This window comes from Thalia democratica, chromosome 8 (assembly GCF_965202585.1).
Source record: "Thalia democratica chromosome 8, ktThaDemo2.hap1.1, whole genome shotgun sequence".
In the NCBI taxonomy this organism is placed as follows: Eukaryota; Metazoa; Chordata; class Thaliacea; order Salpida; family Salpidae; genus Thalia; species Thalia democratica.
The window spans coordinates 13,438,750-13,456,854 of NC_139172.1; the positions used below are offsets into that span (position 1 = coordinate 13,438,750).

General features: G+C 25.1%; 1 protein-coding gene across 1 annotated transcript in view; it reads right to left on the reverse strand.

Moving 5' to 3' along the window:
- Positions 1–11,154, reverse strand: part of LOC145843406 (transportin-3-like) — a 32,257-nt gene extending 21,103 nt beyond the window's left edge. Inside the window, exons 1-4 of the mRNA XM_082950883.1 lie at positions 11,024–11,154; positions 2,486–2,575; positions 671–778; positions 300–373 (exon numbers count right to left, since the gene is read on the reverse strand). Of these exons, the coding sequence (XP_082807009.1) occupies positions 300–373; positions 671–778; positions 2,486–2,575; positions 11,024–11,143 (392 nt within the window). The 5' untranslated portion in view covers positions 11,144–11,154. The remainder of the gene's footprint in view (positions 1–299; positions 374–670; positions 779–2,485; positions 2,576–11,023) is intronic.
- Between the last annotated feature and the right edge of the window lie 6,951 nt (positions 11,155–18,105).

The following is an 18,105-nucleotide window of genomic DNA, read 5'->3' on the forward strand; positions in this document are numbered from 1 at the left end:
TAACTTCAACCTTATGATGTTCATTTTGTTTATATACAACTTTTAAGACTTATAATAAATGTTTTTAGAAGAATATTTTTAGTCAACTTAAGCTTGAAAAAGAATAAAAAACCTAATATTTTTCAAACTAGTATATACTTCTAATCTCTATTATATTCTATGTTAAAATAAATATGCAATATACGAACTACTAATTTTATTATAACTGTTAATATATAAAAAAACAGAAGATCAACTTCTATTAATTTGGACAACAAGATTTTTAATAAAAACCTATACTTAGTTATTGACATTACAACCTTTGTATGAAAGTAACAGCAGGATTTTTCCATCCAGTCATTTGTAATGCTAAATCACAAACTGCAAGTGATAGCTGTTAAGAAATTTCATGTTAACGCTTATGTTCCGAAAATAGTTGGTTACTTTTATATTACGAAGTTTTTAATAATGAGTTTTTACAGTACTTGAACAAAAAAAAAGCTTCAAAAACATAATTAAATTTGTAAATAAAACTTAAAACATGTCAAAAAAAATCTAAACTTTTATGTTAAAAAGCTAGTCATTAGATATAGTAAGTCAAAGATAAATCATAAAGATTAAAAACTGCTAACATAAAACATTATTATTCTAGTTTATAACAAAGAATGGTATTAAGAAATGAAAAACAAACTTGTGTGATGACAACTGGAGATCCTTGTAACCTTCCAATGTGACTTAATAATGAATCTTTCAAAGATAAGTGGGAACTAGCAGGAAGCTCACAAAAAGAATACAAAATCTATAATAAACATTTAAATAATTAAAGTTAGTAACATTTTGAAAGCTGAAAAAGATTAAACTAAGTAAATTTACAATGAACAAAAGTGTTTCTTTTTAAAACTACTTCTACTTTGTTGACAATATGATTAGCTTAACGAATTATATAATGAGCTATATACATAAAACGAATAAGTTTATATCTGGTAAATACATAAAAACTTTTAGATATTTTCTTAATAACAGTACTTTATCAGTACTTTATAATAATATTATAATAGTACTTTATCAGTACAATACAAAAATTGAAAAATTAAATTTAAATTTATCAATTAAACTATTAAACATTTGTGTGAACATTTGTGATATTTAAGAATTATATGTAAATAAAATCTTTACAGATATAGTTTAAGACTGTAGAAGTGGTAAGATAGCTTTTTTACAGTGTGGTATTAGTAACAGGGTTGCCACTTTTCGAGTTAAAAAAACTGTTTTGAATGACCTTAAACTGTCCTAGGTTTTGTAAAATCTATAAAAAATTGTTTTTAATTTTGAAAGAAATTGATAAAAAACCGATCAATTTCTTCAACAAAATATAAAACTTTAATTATCAAATGCTTATCTTTACAAAACATCAAACGATGGTTTAAAAAAAGTCTACAAGTTTAATGCATACTAGTTTAGTTCAAAACGCTTTCAGACAACAGTCCGTCTTCAGTGAACTTATGTAATCCAAATGTAATGAATATAAAAACAAACACTTTTCCAATATAAACGTTAAATAAAAATATCTTAGTAAGGAATTGTTTGATGTAAGTTTTTGTTTTAAGTAGTTACTGTTATTGGTGAAATAAAGATTAAAAAAATTTCCCAAACAATACTTAAAGTAATTCCAAAAATCCTATATTAATGAGAAACTGAATCTTACAAACTTCTTATCTTAAAGAAATAGTATTATTAATGAATATAATAACTTTTTTGAAACTAAACCTAAGTAAAAAAACAAAAAAAAAATATAGAATTGAATTAAATTCTTTTAACGGCAAATTATTTTCCTAAAGTTTTGTTTTTAAAGTAAACATTGTATCAAATAAACAAACGATTAAAAACTTTTCTGAAACAAAAATTATTCTTAGTAAAACTAACCTAATAAAAAATTGGTTGTATTAAAACTATTGGTTTTATAAGTTTTCCATAAGTTTGGACTGTTGTCTGAAAGCGTTTTGAACTAAACTAGTATGCATTAAACTTGTAGATCTTTTAAACCATCGTTTGATTTTTTGTAACTATTGATGCAGGGGAAAAAAATCACAAGTAATAAATTGATTGTGTCCTAGACTGATTTGAGAATTTTATATAAATCTTGTCAAATGCTTTTTTGAAAACTTATACAATACCAATTCTTTTATGAAGATTTTTTCAAGTTACAAAACCGATCTCAGTCTACCAACGGCTTGTGGTCTGATGATCGAATTGGTATGATCAACCCTTTTGTTCAACTAACAACAAATAAATAAAAAAGAAAACTTTAGCATAGAAATAGGAGTACTTATTTTTGATAAAACTGACCGTGAAATGTTTTTCATACATACTCTTGTATTGGAAAATTTTTACAAATCTGACTATATTTTAGAAAGGGATTAAATGGGTATACTTTATAGAAATAATCTAATATTTTTTACAAGAAATAAAATATTCTTGATCTCCAACTACTTTATTTTTAAATAACCTTTGATCTCATAGTTTGAGCAGCAAAGTATGTAGTTTGATTGTCTTGATTCAGCTGCAATAACTCATCTGATTTTTCCCATGCGAAGACCTAAAAGTCAAATTTAAAAACAGTTGACGACAACATAATTTATCTCTTTTAAAAATTGCTTATTTCAAGTATAACAATTACAACAACTTCATTGTTATAATAAAATCTTAGCAATACCTGCTTAGATATAGTTTAAAAAACTTATGTTGTTAGTGAACATTTTAAACAAAAACTGGTTGTACTTAAATTTATTAAAAAAATATTTTCAAACTAAAATAATTACTTTCTACACAAAATAGTTTTATTAAATTAAAGTAGAGTTCTAGCTGAATGTTCAACCTGGAATATATCTTAATTAGATTTTGTTAGTACAGTGCTTATTCACTTATCCGGATAAGTACAAAAAAACATTTTTTTCATATTTAATATAACTGCTGTATATAACTCAATGCATAATAAAAGTGTTATGGTAAAAACAAATACATAGTAATTGTGTATAACATATAATAACATGACAAATAATAAAAGCCAAATTTGAGGTTAATTAATTTATTTTTTCTAAGGTAGAAAAACATCTGACTTACTAACCCTTTGCAACAATAAACGTTTTTTGAGGGTCAAGCAAGTAAAATTTATCATTTGTAATTCCAACTGCCCTAATTATTAATTTTAAAGAAAGAATAACTTTTGTTTAAGAGAAAATATGAATTAAATTTATCTTTAAAAACAAAAATAATGTCAACCTATCTCTCTGAACCAGGGTTTCCCAAACTTTTTTGCAAACGGCTCTCTTTAAAGAATTTGAAAAAGCAATGGCCCCCTTCAACAAGATTACTCATAAACTACGATAAAATACACATAAGACCTTTTTTTTTTGCTCTTCATCTGCAACTCAAGAATATCTAGTGTAAGTTTCTAATCTACCATAAAATGCACATGAGACCTTTTTTTTTGCTCTTCATCTGCAATTCTATAATATCTAGTGTAAGTTTCAAGTTATGGCCTCATGGCCCCCCCTGTGGCTCCTTTACTGCTCATGGCCCCCCTCTTCCCCCTTTGCTGCTCGTGACCCCCTAGGAGGCCACTTGGCCCACTTTGGGAAACCCTGCTCTAAAACAATAAAAAAAACTTTTTTAACCAAGAAAAAAAACAGACATAAAGATAAACAAAAATTTTGACTAAGTTTAAAGTCAATTTAATGGAAGAAATATCACTCCGAACAAACTAGTTTTTCTTGGAAGTTTTACCAAAGTAAGAATAAATAGACTTTTGTTTTATAGTTTTTTCACGTTTTTCAGCAGAAACTTCGAAAGATTTAATAAGTTGTTAAACTTTTTCTACCGTGGCCTCTGGGTAAGACTGAAAATAAGCTAAAAAACTATTAAAAAACTAAACTAAATTTTGGATCACTAAACTAGTTTTGAAAAAAGATAAAATATAATCTTTAGTAGTAATATTACGTTGTAATAATGAACAAAGTTCTAGAATTTATAAAACTACTTAAAATTTTCTTACAGCATGAAAGCTTAAATATTTGTTTTTTGTTCAAAAAAAATAGTATAAATATATATTTTTAACTACATTTAAATTGTTCCTTTTTTTACCTGCTAACCTCTGGCCTAATTTTTTTAATTAAAAAGTTGGTAAAACATGTTTCTTTAAACTTATTAAAAATTTTCTTTTTAAAGACCTACTGACTCCTTGCTTAGAATATCAACTATAAGATACTCTTTATAGAATAAAAAACTCAATCAAGTTGTCCACTCGCAGGGCCTGGCAGCCACAACGGAACAGATACTCCTTCTGAGTAACTTGATATCATCTTAAAATACTGTTACTTACAATATTAGGCAATATTAGAATATCAGAATATCAAATATGCATATCAACATAGGGAATATAAGTATATGGAATCAATAACAATAACAAATACTAATATGAACATTTAACAGGATCTAATAATTCTAAACTATTATATATAAATACAGATAACTTAAATTACCACTAATATACTAAATAAATCACTAATATATTATAAACAACTAATTTTTACTAAATTTTATTATTAGACAAATTAGAAATGTAAACTTGCAATTAAAGATAATAAAGAGAGATAAACAGTATTTACAAGATAGCAGTTCTCTGAAGCCTTAACATGTTACTTTCAATACATATAATGTCAACTCAAGCCCTATCATTCAACTCTGCCATATAAAAAAATGTCTTCAAAAAACAACAAAACTTATCTATTGTTACGTAATATCTTTTGATTTTAGCGTTCTTAGAAATAAATAACTTTTTTGTACTTTTTCGAATAAGTCTAACATTAAAAAGTTTTAGGATAAAAAAAGTTTTTCCTTAAGGGCATAGGGGGGTTCCACTTTTTTTTTTACTAAAAGTAACATTGGATCTTATATGAAAGCTTTAATTACAAAATACAAGCCAGCTTTTATAGAATAAAAAAATATCTTTAACTTTTGAGATATTGTAATTTTTATAAAAAGTTTTAATACAAATGTATAGACCGCAAATATTTTGCGGTCAATTTCCTCGGATATTTAACAAGACAATAAAAATCTATAATATCCTTTTTTTCTGACCTAGAGACCTCAAACTTCAGGAAACGTTACTTTTATATTTTAAAATACTTTGAATGTTGGATATTTAAAAATATTAACTAATAAGAAATTTTAGATTAAAAAACAAATTAAAAAAAAGTGGTTTTCTTTTAATAAAAATTTTATTTTTTTAAATTAAAAAAATTGCTGCATTCAAACTTTTCAAAATTTAATGATACACTATCTGTGAAAATTTGAGAAAGATTGCTTAAAGAATTAAGGAAGAGAGAGATTTTTAGTGAAATGGTCTTTTTTTTGTGTTTTTAGTTTGCACCTTTCATTAGGAACCTATTGAAGTCACCCACTTTGATGGTTCATATCACAAAAACTAATTCAAATTTTATTAAGCAGTTAAAAATGTCTGATAGCTCAGATAAAACTCTATAAAATAAGATCAACTTATAAAAATTCAAGGTGGACCACCCCCCCCCCCCCTTTCCGCTTAATATAATACAGTGCTTATTTACTTATCCGGACGCTCACTTATCTAGAAAGTTTTGGTCAGAAGAAAATTAAAAAAATTTCAATGGTAAACACAAAAATTCATTCTAAAATTTTCACAACCTTTCAAATTCCATGGTTTTTCTGCTGAAAAAAGTGTAAAAACTATAAAAGAAACGTCTATTATCTCTTATTTTAGTAAAACTTCCAATAAAAACTAGTTTGTTAGGAGTGATATGTTTCCGTTAAATTGACTTTAAACTTAGTCAAAGTTTATCGTTTACTTTTTGTCTGTTTTTTTTTTGTGTAAAAAGTTTTTTTCATTAAAAGAGATAGGATTACATTATTTTCTGTTTTTAAAGAAAAATTTAATTGATATTTTATCTTAAACAAACATTAATCTTTATTTATATTAATAGTTAGGGTAGGTGGAATTGCAAATGATGAATTTTACTTGCTTGACCCTCAAAAAATATATACAGTTGCAGAGGGTTAGTAAGTCTGATGTTTTTCTACCTTAAAAAAAATAAATTAATTAACCTCAAAGTTGGCTTTTATCATTTATCATTTTATTATATGTTACTTACAATTACTATGTATTTATTTTTACCATAGCACTTTTATTATGCATTATATGCAGCAGTTATATTATTATTTGAAAAAATTGATTTTTTGTACTATCTGGAATTTTGATTATCCGGACATGTTTACAGAAAAATCTTGCCCAACTTGTCTGGATAAGTGAATAAGCACTGAACAACTGTATGAAATAAAAAAAAACAAGGCTGATTTCCAGGAATTTCAAAAAATTGACTTAGAATCTATATTTCTTTAATTTATTTCAAATTTTCAGAAATTTATCTTTTTTTTATTACTAACAACTAGTAGAGTAGGGATTTTCAAAAAAATAAACTAAGAATTTTATGATAAAATTCTTTTAAAAACAACTTAATTTTTTTATGAAATTTTTTTTTTGGTTCATAAAACTTATATACTTTTGAATCGTCAAGAAATAATCCTTAAATATTTCAAAAGACTTAAAATGTTCTAATAAAAAGAAAATAAAACTTAAATAAAAAATACAAAATAATGGGTAATTATTTTTTTTTTTAAACTTTGATTTGACTTTGAGCATTGGAAAGATATAAATATTACTAAGGGAGTTACTGTAAATTTTGAAGAAATTTAGATAAAAATGAAGAAGAAGATATATTTCTGTTGCATAACTTATTTTAAATATATAACAAAATCATTTCATTTTTTTTAAAGTTATTTTAGTACTTTTGTAGAAAGGCTCATCAGAAATTGTATCTTACTAAGTTAGAAAGAATAGAAATTGAAATAAAATCATACTGTAGTTTTAAAACATAAAATGACGTAATAACCAAATGTTAAAAATTAATTAAATGTTTATGCTGTATACATTTGGTATAACTATTCAAAAATATAGGTTTAATTGTTTGCTAACAAAAGATCCTAGTGAAGTAACTTCACTGGAACAAAAATAAAAACAAATTGTACAGTATTCTTCCTTTATTGTACCAACGTATGTTTCTGTGTGTTAAAAAATCAACACACTTCAACTGGGTTCTGTAAAAAAAATTAAAAATAATTACTGTAATGAAAGAATAGAAGCATAGAATAAAGTAGTGTATACATTTTTTCATTAAAATAAAATATTTTCTACAGATAATAGTTAATAATAAGTAAAATACTTAATATTAAATCCGACTATTATAAAACTATATAATATTTGTGATTATTAAGTCTAAAATAAGTAAAATAAACTAAAATACACAACAAAACAACAAATCATAAAATAAACAAACAACTCACGTTAATGGAAAGAATAACTGATTCAAATTTTACTGTTCTTAATGAATAAACGAAATACATTCATTACATCTAGTAATTACGTCACAATATAAATGAGGTTATTTCAACTGTTTAATTTGTATTGCAAAGTTTGTTAATTTAGTTTTTATGTTTGTAATGTATTTCGAACAAAAATAAAACATCAACCATCAGTTAGTGTATCAATAAAACTTAATAAAACTTAGCAACCGTGAAGACAATAAATGTCACAGAAACTCGATGTAACATGTATATTATATATTAAATGTTTGTAATGATCAAATCAAAGTTATATACAATTAGGAAGCAGATTTAGTTCAAATGTAAAAATCAAAAATGAAAAAAATTAAAATTCAAGAAAGCAAAACACAAAAAAAAAACTTGTTATTGAGCATACAAAGTACTGACTTATAATTAAGTTACATCGACATACATAAAATCACAATGACTTAAATTACATATACTTTGTATTTGATAATTGTTAAAATAATTGATTGATAAAGTAGCAGTCGGGTGTTTAAATTAAATATCCCATACAGGTATTTTAAATATTTAATAAGTAAACTGTGTTGTATATTAAAGTTAAAACGTATAACAACAATATATAATAAACGTAATAAGTCTTGTAATAGCCGTGTGTTGTGTAATACCCACCAACTGTTCTAGTATTAACATAAACTTGGGTAAAGAATTTTTAAAATTAGTAGATAAAAATTTCCCAAATAACCATTGTTACCGTAAAATAACTAATAAAAAAACTTTAAAAATTTCTCATAATTGTATGAATAATGTAAAGTCAATGATACAATCACATAATAATTTTGTTTTATCTAAATATATAAGTTGACAGCACAAATTAATAAAAACAATAATAAACATAACACTATTGAAGATAATAACAACTATTCAGATAATACACAAGTAACTAATATTAGTTTAGACAGAAACGATAACAGTTGTAAATATAACAAGTTAATATAAACAATAATGATAATATTAATCTAATTAATATAAACAATTATAATAGACCTATAACTAGAAGTATCAATAAAAACCTAACTTAAAATATAAACTCAATTGTACTTAATGATTCATGTTCTAATAATAATAATAATAATAATAATATAAATAATAATAATAATAATAATAATAATAATAACAATAATAATAATAATAATAATAATAGTGATAATAATACAAATAGTAATAGTGGTAATAAGGGTAATAGTAGTAACCATATTAATAATAATAATTATAGTATTAATAACAACAACATAACCAATAATAGTAATATTAATAATAATAATAGTAAAAATAATAATAACAATTTAATAATGACTGTAGTAACCAGAATAATATCAGTATCAGTAATACTTATAACAATGAAGTAATTAAATGTGGTTTTAAATTAAAGAACAATGTAAGTAAAAATTGTGACTATTGTAAGTCAAATAAAATAAACTGTTCATTACACGGTAACTGCTTAATTAAAAATGTTGTGTATAAGGTGCGTGTTAAATGTAAGTTAAGTGAAGATAATAACAAAAGTTTTAATAATGTTAATGATAATAATAAGGATAAAGTGTATGTTGGTTCGACAGGAGGTCACTTTAAAGATATGTACACCGGGCATAAGTATACTTTTAAGCATGTAAATAAAAAGAATAGCACAAGATTGTCAGATTTCGTTTGGCAGTATTTTGAAAGGTATGGAACCAAACCAGAAATAGAATGTTGCATCCTTCACCACGCCAACAATAACATCAGTAGCGCGAGCAAGATCTGCCAAATATGCAACCTTGAACAAATGGCAATTTTAGCAGAAGATAGTAAACAATTACTAAATAAAAGACGTGATATTTCAAACAACTGTGCACACACCGACGGCTCTTCCTCAAATAACACCCTGGCGCTTTCTCACCACTTTTCATATTTTTCATTCACCTTTCACATACACACACACATTCACTTAACATATATTATAATTATATATCCTAAGTAATATATAGTTTTATTCATTTATTATTTATATATCTATTTCACACAACTCACTTTCTATTCTCCAAAATTTCATATTTTCACTTTACCCTCCGACTATAATTCTTCACACCTTTATGTGTTAAGTTCCAAGTTTAATTGGAAGCCTGTATACGAATCACAGATAAACCGTGCTTTTGTACCTTCTACGCCTAAGAGGGCTAGTAGGTTTTTTACTGCAGGTTTATACTTAGCATATGACCACATATATAACACAGTTTACTTATCAAATATTTAAAATACCTGTATAGATTTAAAATACCTGTATGATATTTAATTTAAACACCCGACTGCTACTTTATCAATCAACTATTTTAATAATTATTTAATACAATATACATGTAATTTAAGTCATTATGATTTTATATATGTCACTGTAACTTAATTATCGGTCAGTACTTTGTAAGTTCAATAACAAGTTTTTTTTTTGTGTTTTGTTTTCTTAATTTTTTTTTTTTTTTCCTTTTTGATTTTTACATTTGAACTAAATCTGCTTCCTAATTGTATATAATTTTGATTTGATCATTAAAAACATTTAATATATAATATACATGTTACATCGAGTTTCTGTGACATTTATTGTCTTCACAGTTGCTAAGTTTTATTAAGTTTTATTGATACACTAACTGATGGTTAATGTTTTTTTTTTGTTCAAAATAGATTAAAAACTTAAAAACTAAATTAACAAACTTTGCAATACAAACTAAATAGTTTAAATAACCTCATTTATATTGAGACATAATTATTAGATGTAATGAATGTATTTTGCATATCTAAAATTTGAATCAGTTATTCTTTCCATTAACAAAAGTTGTTTGTTTATATTATGATTTGTTGTTTTGTTGTGTATTTTAGTTTACTTTACTTATTTTAGACTTAATAATCACAGGTATTTTATAGTTTTATAACAGTCGGATTTAATATTAAGTGTTTTACCTATTATTAACTATTATCTGTAGAAAATATTTCATTTTAATGAAAACATGTATACATCTACTTTATTCTATGCTTCTATTCTTTCATTACAGTAATTATTTTTTATTTTTTTACAGAACCCAGTTAAAGTGTGCTGATTTATTAACACACAGAAACATACGTTGGTACAATAAAGGAAGATTACTGTACAATTTTTTTCTCTTTACATTTGGTATACTAATAAAACTTGTTAGATTACAAACAATCCAAAATATACCAGCTATCAAAATTATAACTACACTTTAAAAAAAAATTTAATAACAAACTAATTACTTTAAAATTACTTAATATAAGGATTTAAAAGTCTAGTTAGGTATATGAACTTTTTCTGCTTACATAAACTGGGCCTTAAAGATTGAGTATTCAACTGCATATTCTGGAAGCCTTATGTATTCAATCATTAAGGCCCAGTTAATGTAAGCAGAAATATATTATTTAACTTAAAAAGTTAGTATGTTGCTGAAAAGTATGTTACAGGCCACATATTTTTATTTTGTTGGCCACAGTGTGCCAACAGTTGATAAAACATCTAAAAAAATGATAAGTAATGAAAACATCTTTTTATTTATAATTAATAACTAACTGATTTTTGAAATTCATTTAACCATTGACCAGCACTTTTCTTTTTAACTGGATCAGGTACATTATAAAGTGCATCAATGGCTTGCAACACAGTTTGTAGATTACAACTCATAGACTCCATTAATGCTTTTTTTATTATCTAAAATTTTCACTCAGTATATTAAAAATGAATTACTTATAGTATTGTAAGAAAAAGCATATTTGTTAGCAAAATAAATATATTAAGCAGTTAAACTTTATCTAATTTAAAAGTTATTTTTTGAAGTTATTTGTACTATTTTTTTTATAAAACATAAAACACTTTTAAAGCATTGTCTTTAATAAATCAGAATAGAAACCTCACAATAATTGTCAGCAAAAGAAAATTATATTTTATAAGAAATTTTTTTGATAATATTTCATAAGTTATAGTTTTTAAAGAGAATGAACTTAGATCAACTTTTTTTAAAAACTAGTCATGGCTATGTTTTATTTTTTCTTTAGCTTTAACTTAAAGGTTTGAAGCCCAAAAATTTTTATCTTTTTTAATACATTGACTTTGCCAAAAAAATTATATAAATCAATAAAAATCGAGTTTTTGAGCAGAATTGGGTAATTACCTAGGATGATGTCACACCAATATCAAACTGAAATTATATTATATTTCATGTGTTTTTTAACTATAATGTTAGGCTAAAATTTTATATTTTATATAAATTAATAAATTTAAACTTATTTATAATAAACTAAAAAAAAATTTATATTTAATTGCTTTTTTTTTTTTACAATAAAAGTGATGGTATTAATACAATAGTTTATATTGATTTTGTTATTGAAAATCAAAATCAATTAAACATTTTGGTTTTTAATAAACAAATTAATTCTTACTATGGATTTATATAGCTTGTTTAAAATAAAGTATCTTTTCAGATAAATATAAAATATCAAATAGATAGATATCAAATAAGGACTAATTAATGTTGGGAGTGATGATTTCTGCAAGTATTGTTTTAAAAAATTTTCTAATATAGTAGACTGTTTGTTTTATGAAGGCTGCTTTAAATGGATAAATCTTAAATGTTCCAAAGTATCAATTTAAAAATTTGCAGAAATGTGCAAAATGATTTACCCTTCTTTTGTGAAACCTGTGAGCAAAAAATGTCTGTATGTTTTAAATGTAAATTGTATTGTAAAAACCTAAGAAATTGTTTAACCTGTTTTTTGTGCTTCCAAAAATGTCATGTTGAGTGTGCTTCTGAAAATAAAATGAAATTAAGCCTATACAAACAAGGTGTTTATAAGTTTTATTGTGATAAATGTAAGGAGTCTGTTTTTCCCTTTCAGAAGGTCAATAACTTTGATAATGATTGTTTTTATGAATCAGTTAAACCTAGTATTTATGAAAAAAAACAATGAGAGTTACATAATGTGAAATTTAACAAAAAAATTGTATAGTATTGTTTTTATGAATATAAGAAGCTTAAACGCAAATATTTATAAAATTGGGGAATTTTTGAGTGTAGTTGAGGGGTTGGCTGATGTAATTTGTGTGAGTGAAACATGGCTTACAAATCTGAGACCTTTTGTAGGTAAGTTATGTGGATATGATTTTGTAAATAAATTTTCTAATAGTAATCAATCTGGTGGTGTTGCATTTTTTGTTAGAGCTTGTCACTCTTATGAGGTTGTAGAAGGTGTGTCTTTTGAACAGTGTGATGTAGATGACCTGTGGATCTCTCTTAAACTTGATAATAATAAATCTTTTATAGTCAGTAATGTATATAGACATCCAACCACTGCATTTGATACTTTTAAAGAAAATTTTCTTAATGTTTTAGAACTGTTAAATGAAAAGAATAAATACTATATAATTGGTGGTGATATAAATATAAACTTGTTTAATGGAGATCAGCGTACTTGTGACTATTTGGATTGTATTTCTAGTGCTGGTGCTTTGCAATTTGTGGATTCTCTAACTAGGCATTCTGCTGATTATTCTTCTAGTTCTTTGATTGATCATGTTTATTCTAGTTTTGACTGTGAAAAGCTAAATGTCAATGTTGTGGATTATGATATATCTGATCATATGCCTGTTATCTGTGAAATTAAATGCAAGTCCAAAAATGAATATTGTGATCTGAGGTCCCTTCTGAGTAAGTTTGAAGTTGAAGCTTTTCTGAATGATTTGAGTGTGAAATTGAGAAAGATGAATCTGTGTGCTGTAGATTGTGAAGATTTTAATAAATGTTGGGATGAGTTTAAGAGTATTTTTAGTGGGACGGTATTTGATCATGCTCCAGTCAAAATATTAAGTAAAAAAGAACAAAAATTAAAAACCGTGTATAACAAAAGGTATACTTATCTCAATTAACTTTAAAAACTTAATGTTTAAATTTGCCAATAAGGATTAAAAAAAAATCTGTTTCCTTTAAAAAATATTGAAATACATTAAACAGAGTAATAGAATGTTCCAAGAGACTTTATTATAAACAAGTAGTTAAAAGGAATAAACAAAATAGTAAAAAACTATGGAAAATTGTGAATCATATTGTTTCTATTAAATCTACGTCTAGTTTTTAATTAAAGGTGTGCTTGATGAGTGTGATATAACTGTGAATGACCCAAAATGTGTAGCCAATCTAATGAATAAAAACTTTGTAAATATTGCTGACAATTTGTTAAAAGAGAGAAAAGATGTTCTTGATGTCAAGAATGATGAGTATTTTTCTGATTCAGTAAAAAATGATAATGTCTTTAGTGAAATTCTGATAGTGAGATTATGAATTATGTCAAAACTATGAATCCAAATAGTGAATTGGAAGAAACATTTGAGTTCTCTGAAATCGAAACTGTCTAGGAGTTATTCTGTTTTGTCAAAATTGAGATATTATTTGGATACGAGTACTTTGATAATGGTGTATTACAGTTTGTTTTATCCACACATCCAATATTGTATATCTGCTTGGGGTGGTGCTGCTGACTGTTACTTAAAACCAGTTGCTTGTATGCAAAAAACAGTAATTAGGTATGTTTGTTCTGTGTCTGCCTTGACTACAACATACCCTTTGTTTAAAAAAACTGGTGTACTAAAATTAAATGATGTGTATAGATTGCAAATTTGTAAGTTGATGCGTAATACTATAACAGGATTTGATGTAGAACACAATAGATTTACACTTGCTAGCTCTGTTCACTCACACAATACAAGATTTTAAAAGAAAATGAATTTTATAACTGAAAGACCTAGAACAAGACTTGGCCTAAACTGCTTTAGGTATTTGGGTACCAAGTTTTGGTCTAGTGTCCCTGAAACTTTTAAAAACTTAAAAAAAGATTGTTTTAAATTTAGATATCAAAACTTTCAGTTTCAGAGTTTTTTTTATTTCAAACTGTCCTCCTGAGTATTTGTGTGTTTAGGAAGCCATGTATAACTGGAGTTGTTTAATTGGAATACTCATTTATATTTTGTACAATAAAGAGTGTGGTATTTGAGCTTCAAAATAAATAATCCCCATTTCTGAAATATTACTTTGAAAAATAACAATTTATTTTAAAGTTATAATTACATACAATATTTAACAGAACAAACTAATTTTGGCTCGTTATAGCTTTTTCTCCTATTTCTTTATATTCAAAGCAGAATCCTTATTATAAAGTTATATTAAAGTAACTGTTCTAGATTTTCTTCTTTTTTGACTATAAATTTGTCAAGCTCAAGACTAAACGTTTAGGGACCAAAGTTTAAAAAACTAAAGTATTTATAAACGCTAATGGACATCTATAATTTATGTTACATATCATTGTATATGAACTACCTAGCTGAATTGCTATAAACTCGAAAAAGTAAAAATTTATTTTAACTATAAGCTTTCATATAAAGCATTTGAGCGGGATTTTAAATTTCAATAGGGATTAAAAGCATAAGATTGTTCAAATTTTCAATAATTACGTTAAATTAAAATAAGCTACACCAAATTCAATTAAATTTTAAGCTCACTTCATTAATTACACTTTTGCTTAAGCAATGTTTACTCTGTAAATTATCTAGAAGAAAAAAGAAAGCTACATACAGCTTAGATTATTATTATTATTGTTGTTATATTGATTTTAAAACTTAGCTAAAAGTTTAAACTTCTACTAAAACTCAGTCTTAATATTAAAATTTGATTTGTTTAGTTTCTTAAGTAAAAATTTTCAGTAATAATTTGGTTTTATTTTGATTTAATTGTTTAAATGCTATTTTCCATGACTGTCACATACCTTTTCTTAAATTTATTTAAGCACTGACGAGGTCTTTGACCGAAACTTGGTTTGTAAAATAAATTTTTGAAAGAATAAATATATTAAAAGATTATCTAAGCTAAGCCATAAAAAAATTCACATTATAACCTTAGTTCTAATATTTTTTTAATCTGATTGAAAAATTTTTTTATTAATGTCTTTTGTTACCTGTTACAACGATCTATTTTAGCACATTTATTACTCAATATAAAACTATACATTGTCATTTAAAAATAACGTAGGTCTTAAACAAGTTTTTTTATTCAAAATTTGAGATCTAATATTTTACTCTAATCTCAATTAGAATGAAAGTAAGTTTACTAAACACGATCACAGTGTCGACACTAAAAATCATGGTTAAACTTTTTGATGTAGTGTATTGTAATCGAGCTACACACTAAAAAAGATACTTTTTAAATTTATATGTAAAAAAGTATAGGTGAAAACAATTAATTCAGCAAAATTCAAGTTAATTTTTTTTTGCATAAAAATAACAGGACACATTCAAAATCCAACCGATCAAAATCCACACAATCAAATTCGAGAACCGCTTACCGAACGAGGGTAAGGGTTAGGGATAACAGTGAAAGTCAAAAAAAAATTAAAAATATATAAAATAAAATAAAATAGTAAATAAAGAAAATGTAAAAAAATCGGGTGGATTTTGATAGTATACCAAAATAACACCGTTTACACTGTTTTTCATTAACTAGTTTAAAACAGCTATTAGTGTTTTTATTAAAAAAAAATAAGTATGCTTTGATTTAATTGTGTTTACATTACAACTCAAAGTACTTTTAAAAGTATATATATTTTTAAATTTCTAATGGGTAATCACTCAAAAAAAATTAAATGGAAAAAACGTATTTAAAAATATTAGAAGGTCTAGCCATAACTTAAAACTACTAAAACTTGATATGTCGTGATTTAAATCGACTGAATTTTATTTGTCGTGTACTCATTAATTAAAGTACAATAAAAAGTAATAACGGTCCTGCTACCAGCCGAAATAAGCTATGTGTATTGTGCATAAAAGGATAAACATAAATAACAAAATTAAATTATAAACACAGGGATTCAATAAATAAATAAAACAAATAGATATTAGATTAAATTATAGATTTATTAATAAAAACAAAATAGGTAAAAATTATTTGTTTTTCATTTCTGCGTCTGCTTCGGTATCTAAAAGTAGTGATTTTTTCTTATTTTTAGTTTTTTGTGTAGAGTAGATTACCATGTGACGCGGTCGTTTGCAAGCAGCAACAACTCATTATTTCATATTTTAATCTTTAAGTTTAAGCTTTTTATTTTACGCTTACATACTTCCTTAAAACTTAGTTTTGGACAACCTTGCTTGCGTTTGCCAACAGCCAACTTGCTTTGCAACGAAGACTTTGGAATGCTCTCTTCGCTCATCCTTAGAGCATGACCGAGCCAGCGAAGCCCTGTTGACTAAGGGTAAAGTACATGGTAGTAAGATTAATGAGTCTCAATACTTCCTTATTATAAATCTTTTGTTGCAATGCTATTCCAACGATACGACGGAGGCACCGTAGCTGGAAGATGTTGATTTTCTTCTCCTGTACGCTAGACAACGTCGATGTCTATAAAGTTACAAGTTAGCAATTTTGAATCAATTTTTGCAAAGTAGTTCTTTTTAATTTTCGTTCTGTGACAGAAATGTTATTTTCACTACTAATATAAAAAGCTTTGAATAAAAACTGAAACTATTATAAAACATGCGGTTGTTATTATAATACTTGTACAAAGGTAACAAGGAAAATTATATATATATTCTTTTTTTTTTCTCATAGTTAATAGTTATAGGTTAACAGTAAATATAAAACTAGCTATATCTTTCATATTATTTATCAGCACTGTAAAAAGAAGAACGTGTGTATGCTTATAAAAAAGTAAGTGTAACTGTTTTAACTAAAATTTCTGTGATCTATTAAATTAAGATTTTGATGATATGTATTAATGAGTATATTTTCGTTTACCATTACAAAAATTATGCTCCAAAATTTACCAGTAGAACTTTATATGGTGTCATTTATTGCAGCCATTTTTTGTTAAAAATTGTTTAAATTTATTTTTGTAATGTAATTTTTATAATTTTTTTTTGTAATTTTCTAAATACTTTAATACAAAAACTACCCAAAATAAAGATACGACGTCATTCAAATACTTGGTGATATTTTGCAAAATAACTGCAATTGTGCACAGAATAATAGCTCCATAAAAGATGCTTCATAAAAAGTACTACTTTAATATAAAGGTGTTAGACGCTTAACAATTATAGTATAAAAAATCTGGGAACGGGTCAAATATGCACAAAGGGACATTTTTGTATAAAGAAAATTTTGCAGGACATCTAAAAAAATATACGATAAATTAATTAAAAAAAAATAACTACTGAAATCATTAATAGAATTATTGATAGAAACAACAAGTGAATTTAAAAACAAACCTAAATTAATAAAAAAAGTTACCGACCGAGGATAAGGGTTAGGGGTAATAGTGATACTAAATTGAAAAAAAAGAAAAATTAACTAATAAAAATTATTAAAGAAAAAACACACAAGAAAATAAAAAAATATATAGAAAATAGTTATATTATAAAAACAAAAAAGAAGAAAAAAATTTATCAACCGAGGCCCGAGGGTAAGGGTAGAGGTAACAGTAATAGTAGAAATGAATTTATAAAAAAAAGAAAAAAAAAATCAATCCGTGTAAAAGTGTTTACGTGCAAAAGTAATTTTTTGTTTACTGTCTTTTAGCAAAAGTGTCTTCGTGCATGTTTGACATCTTCCCATAAAA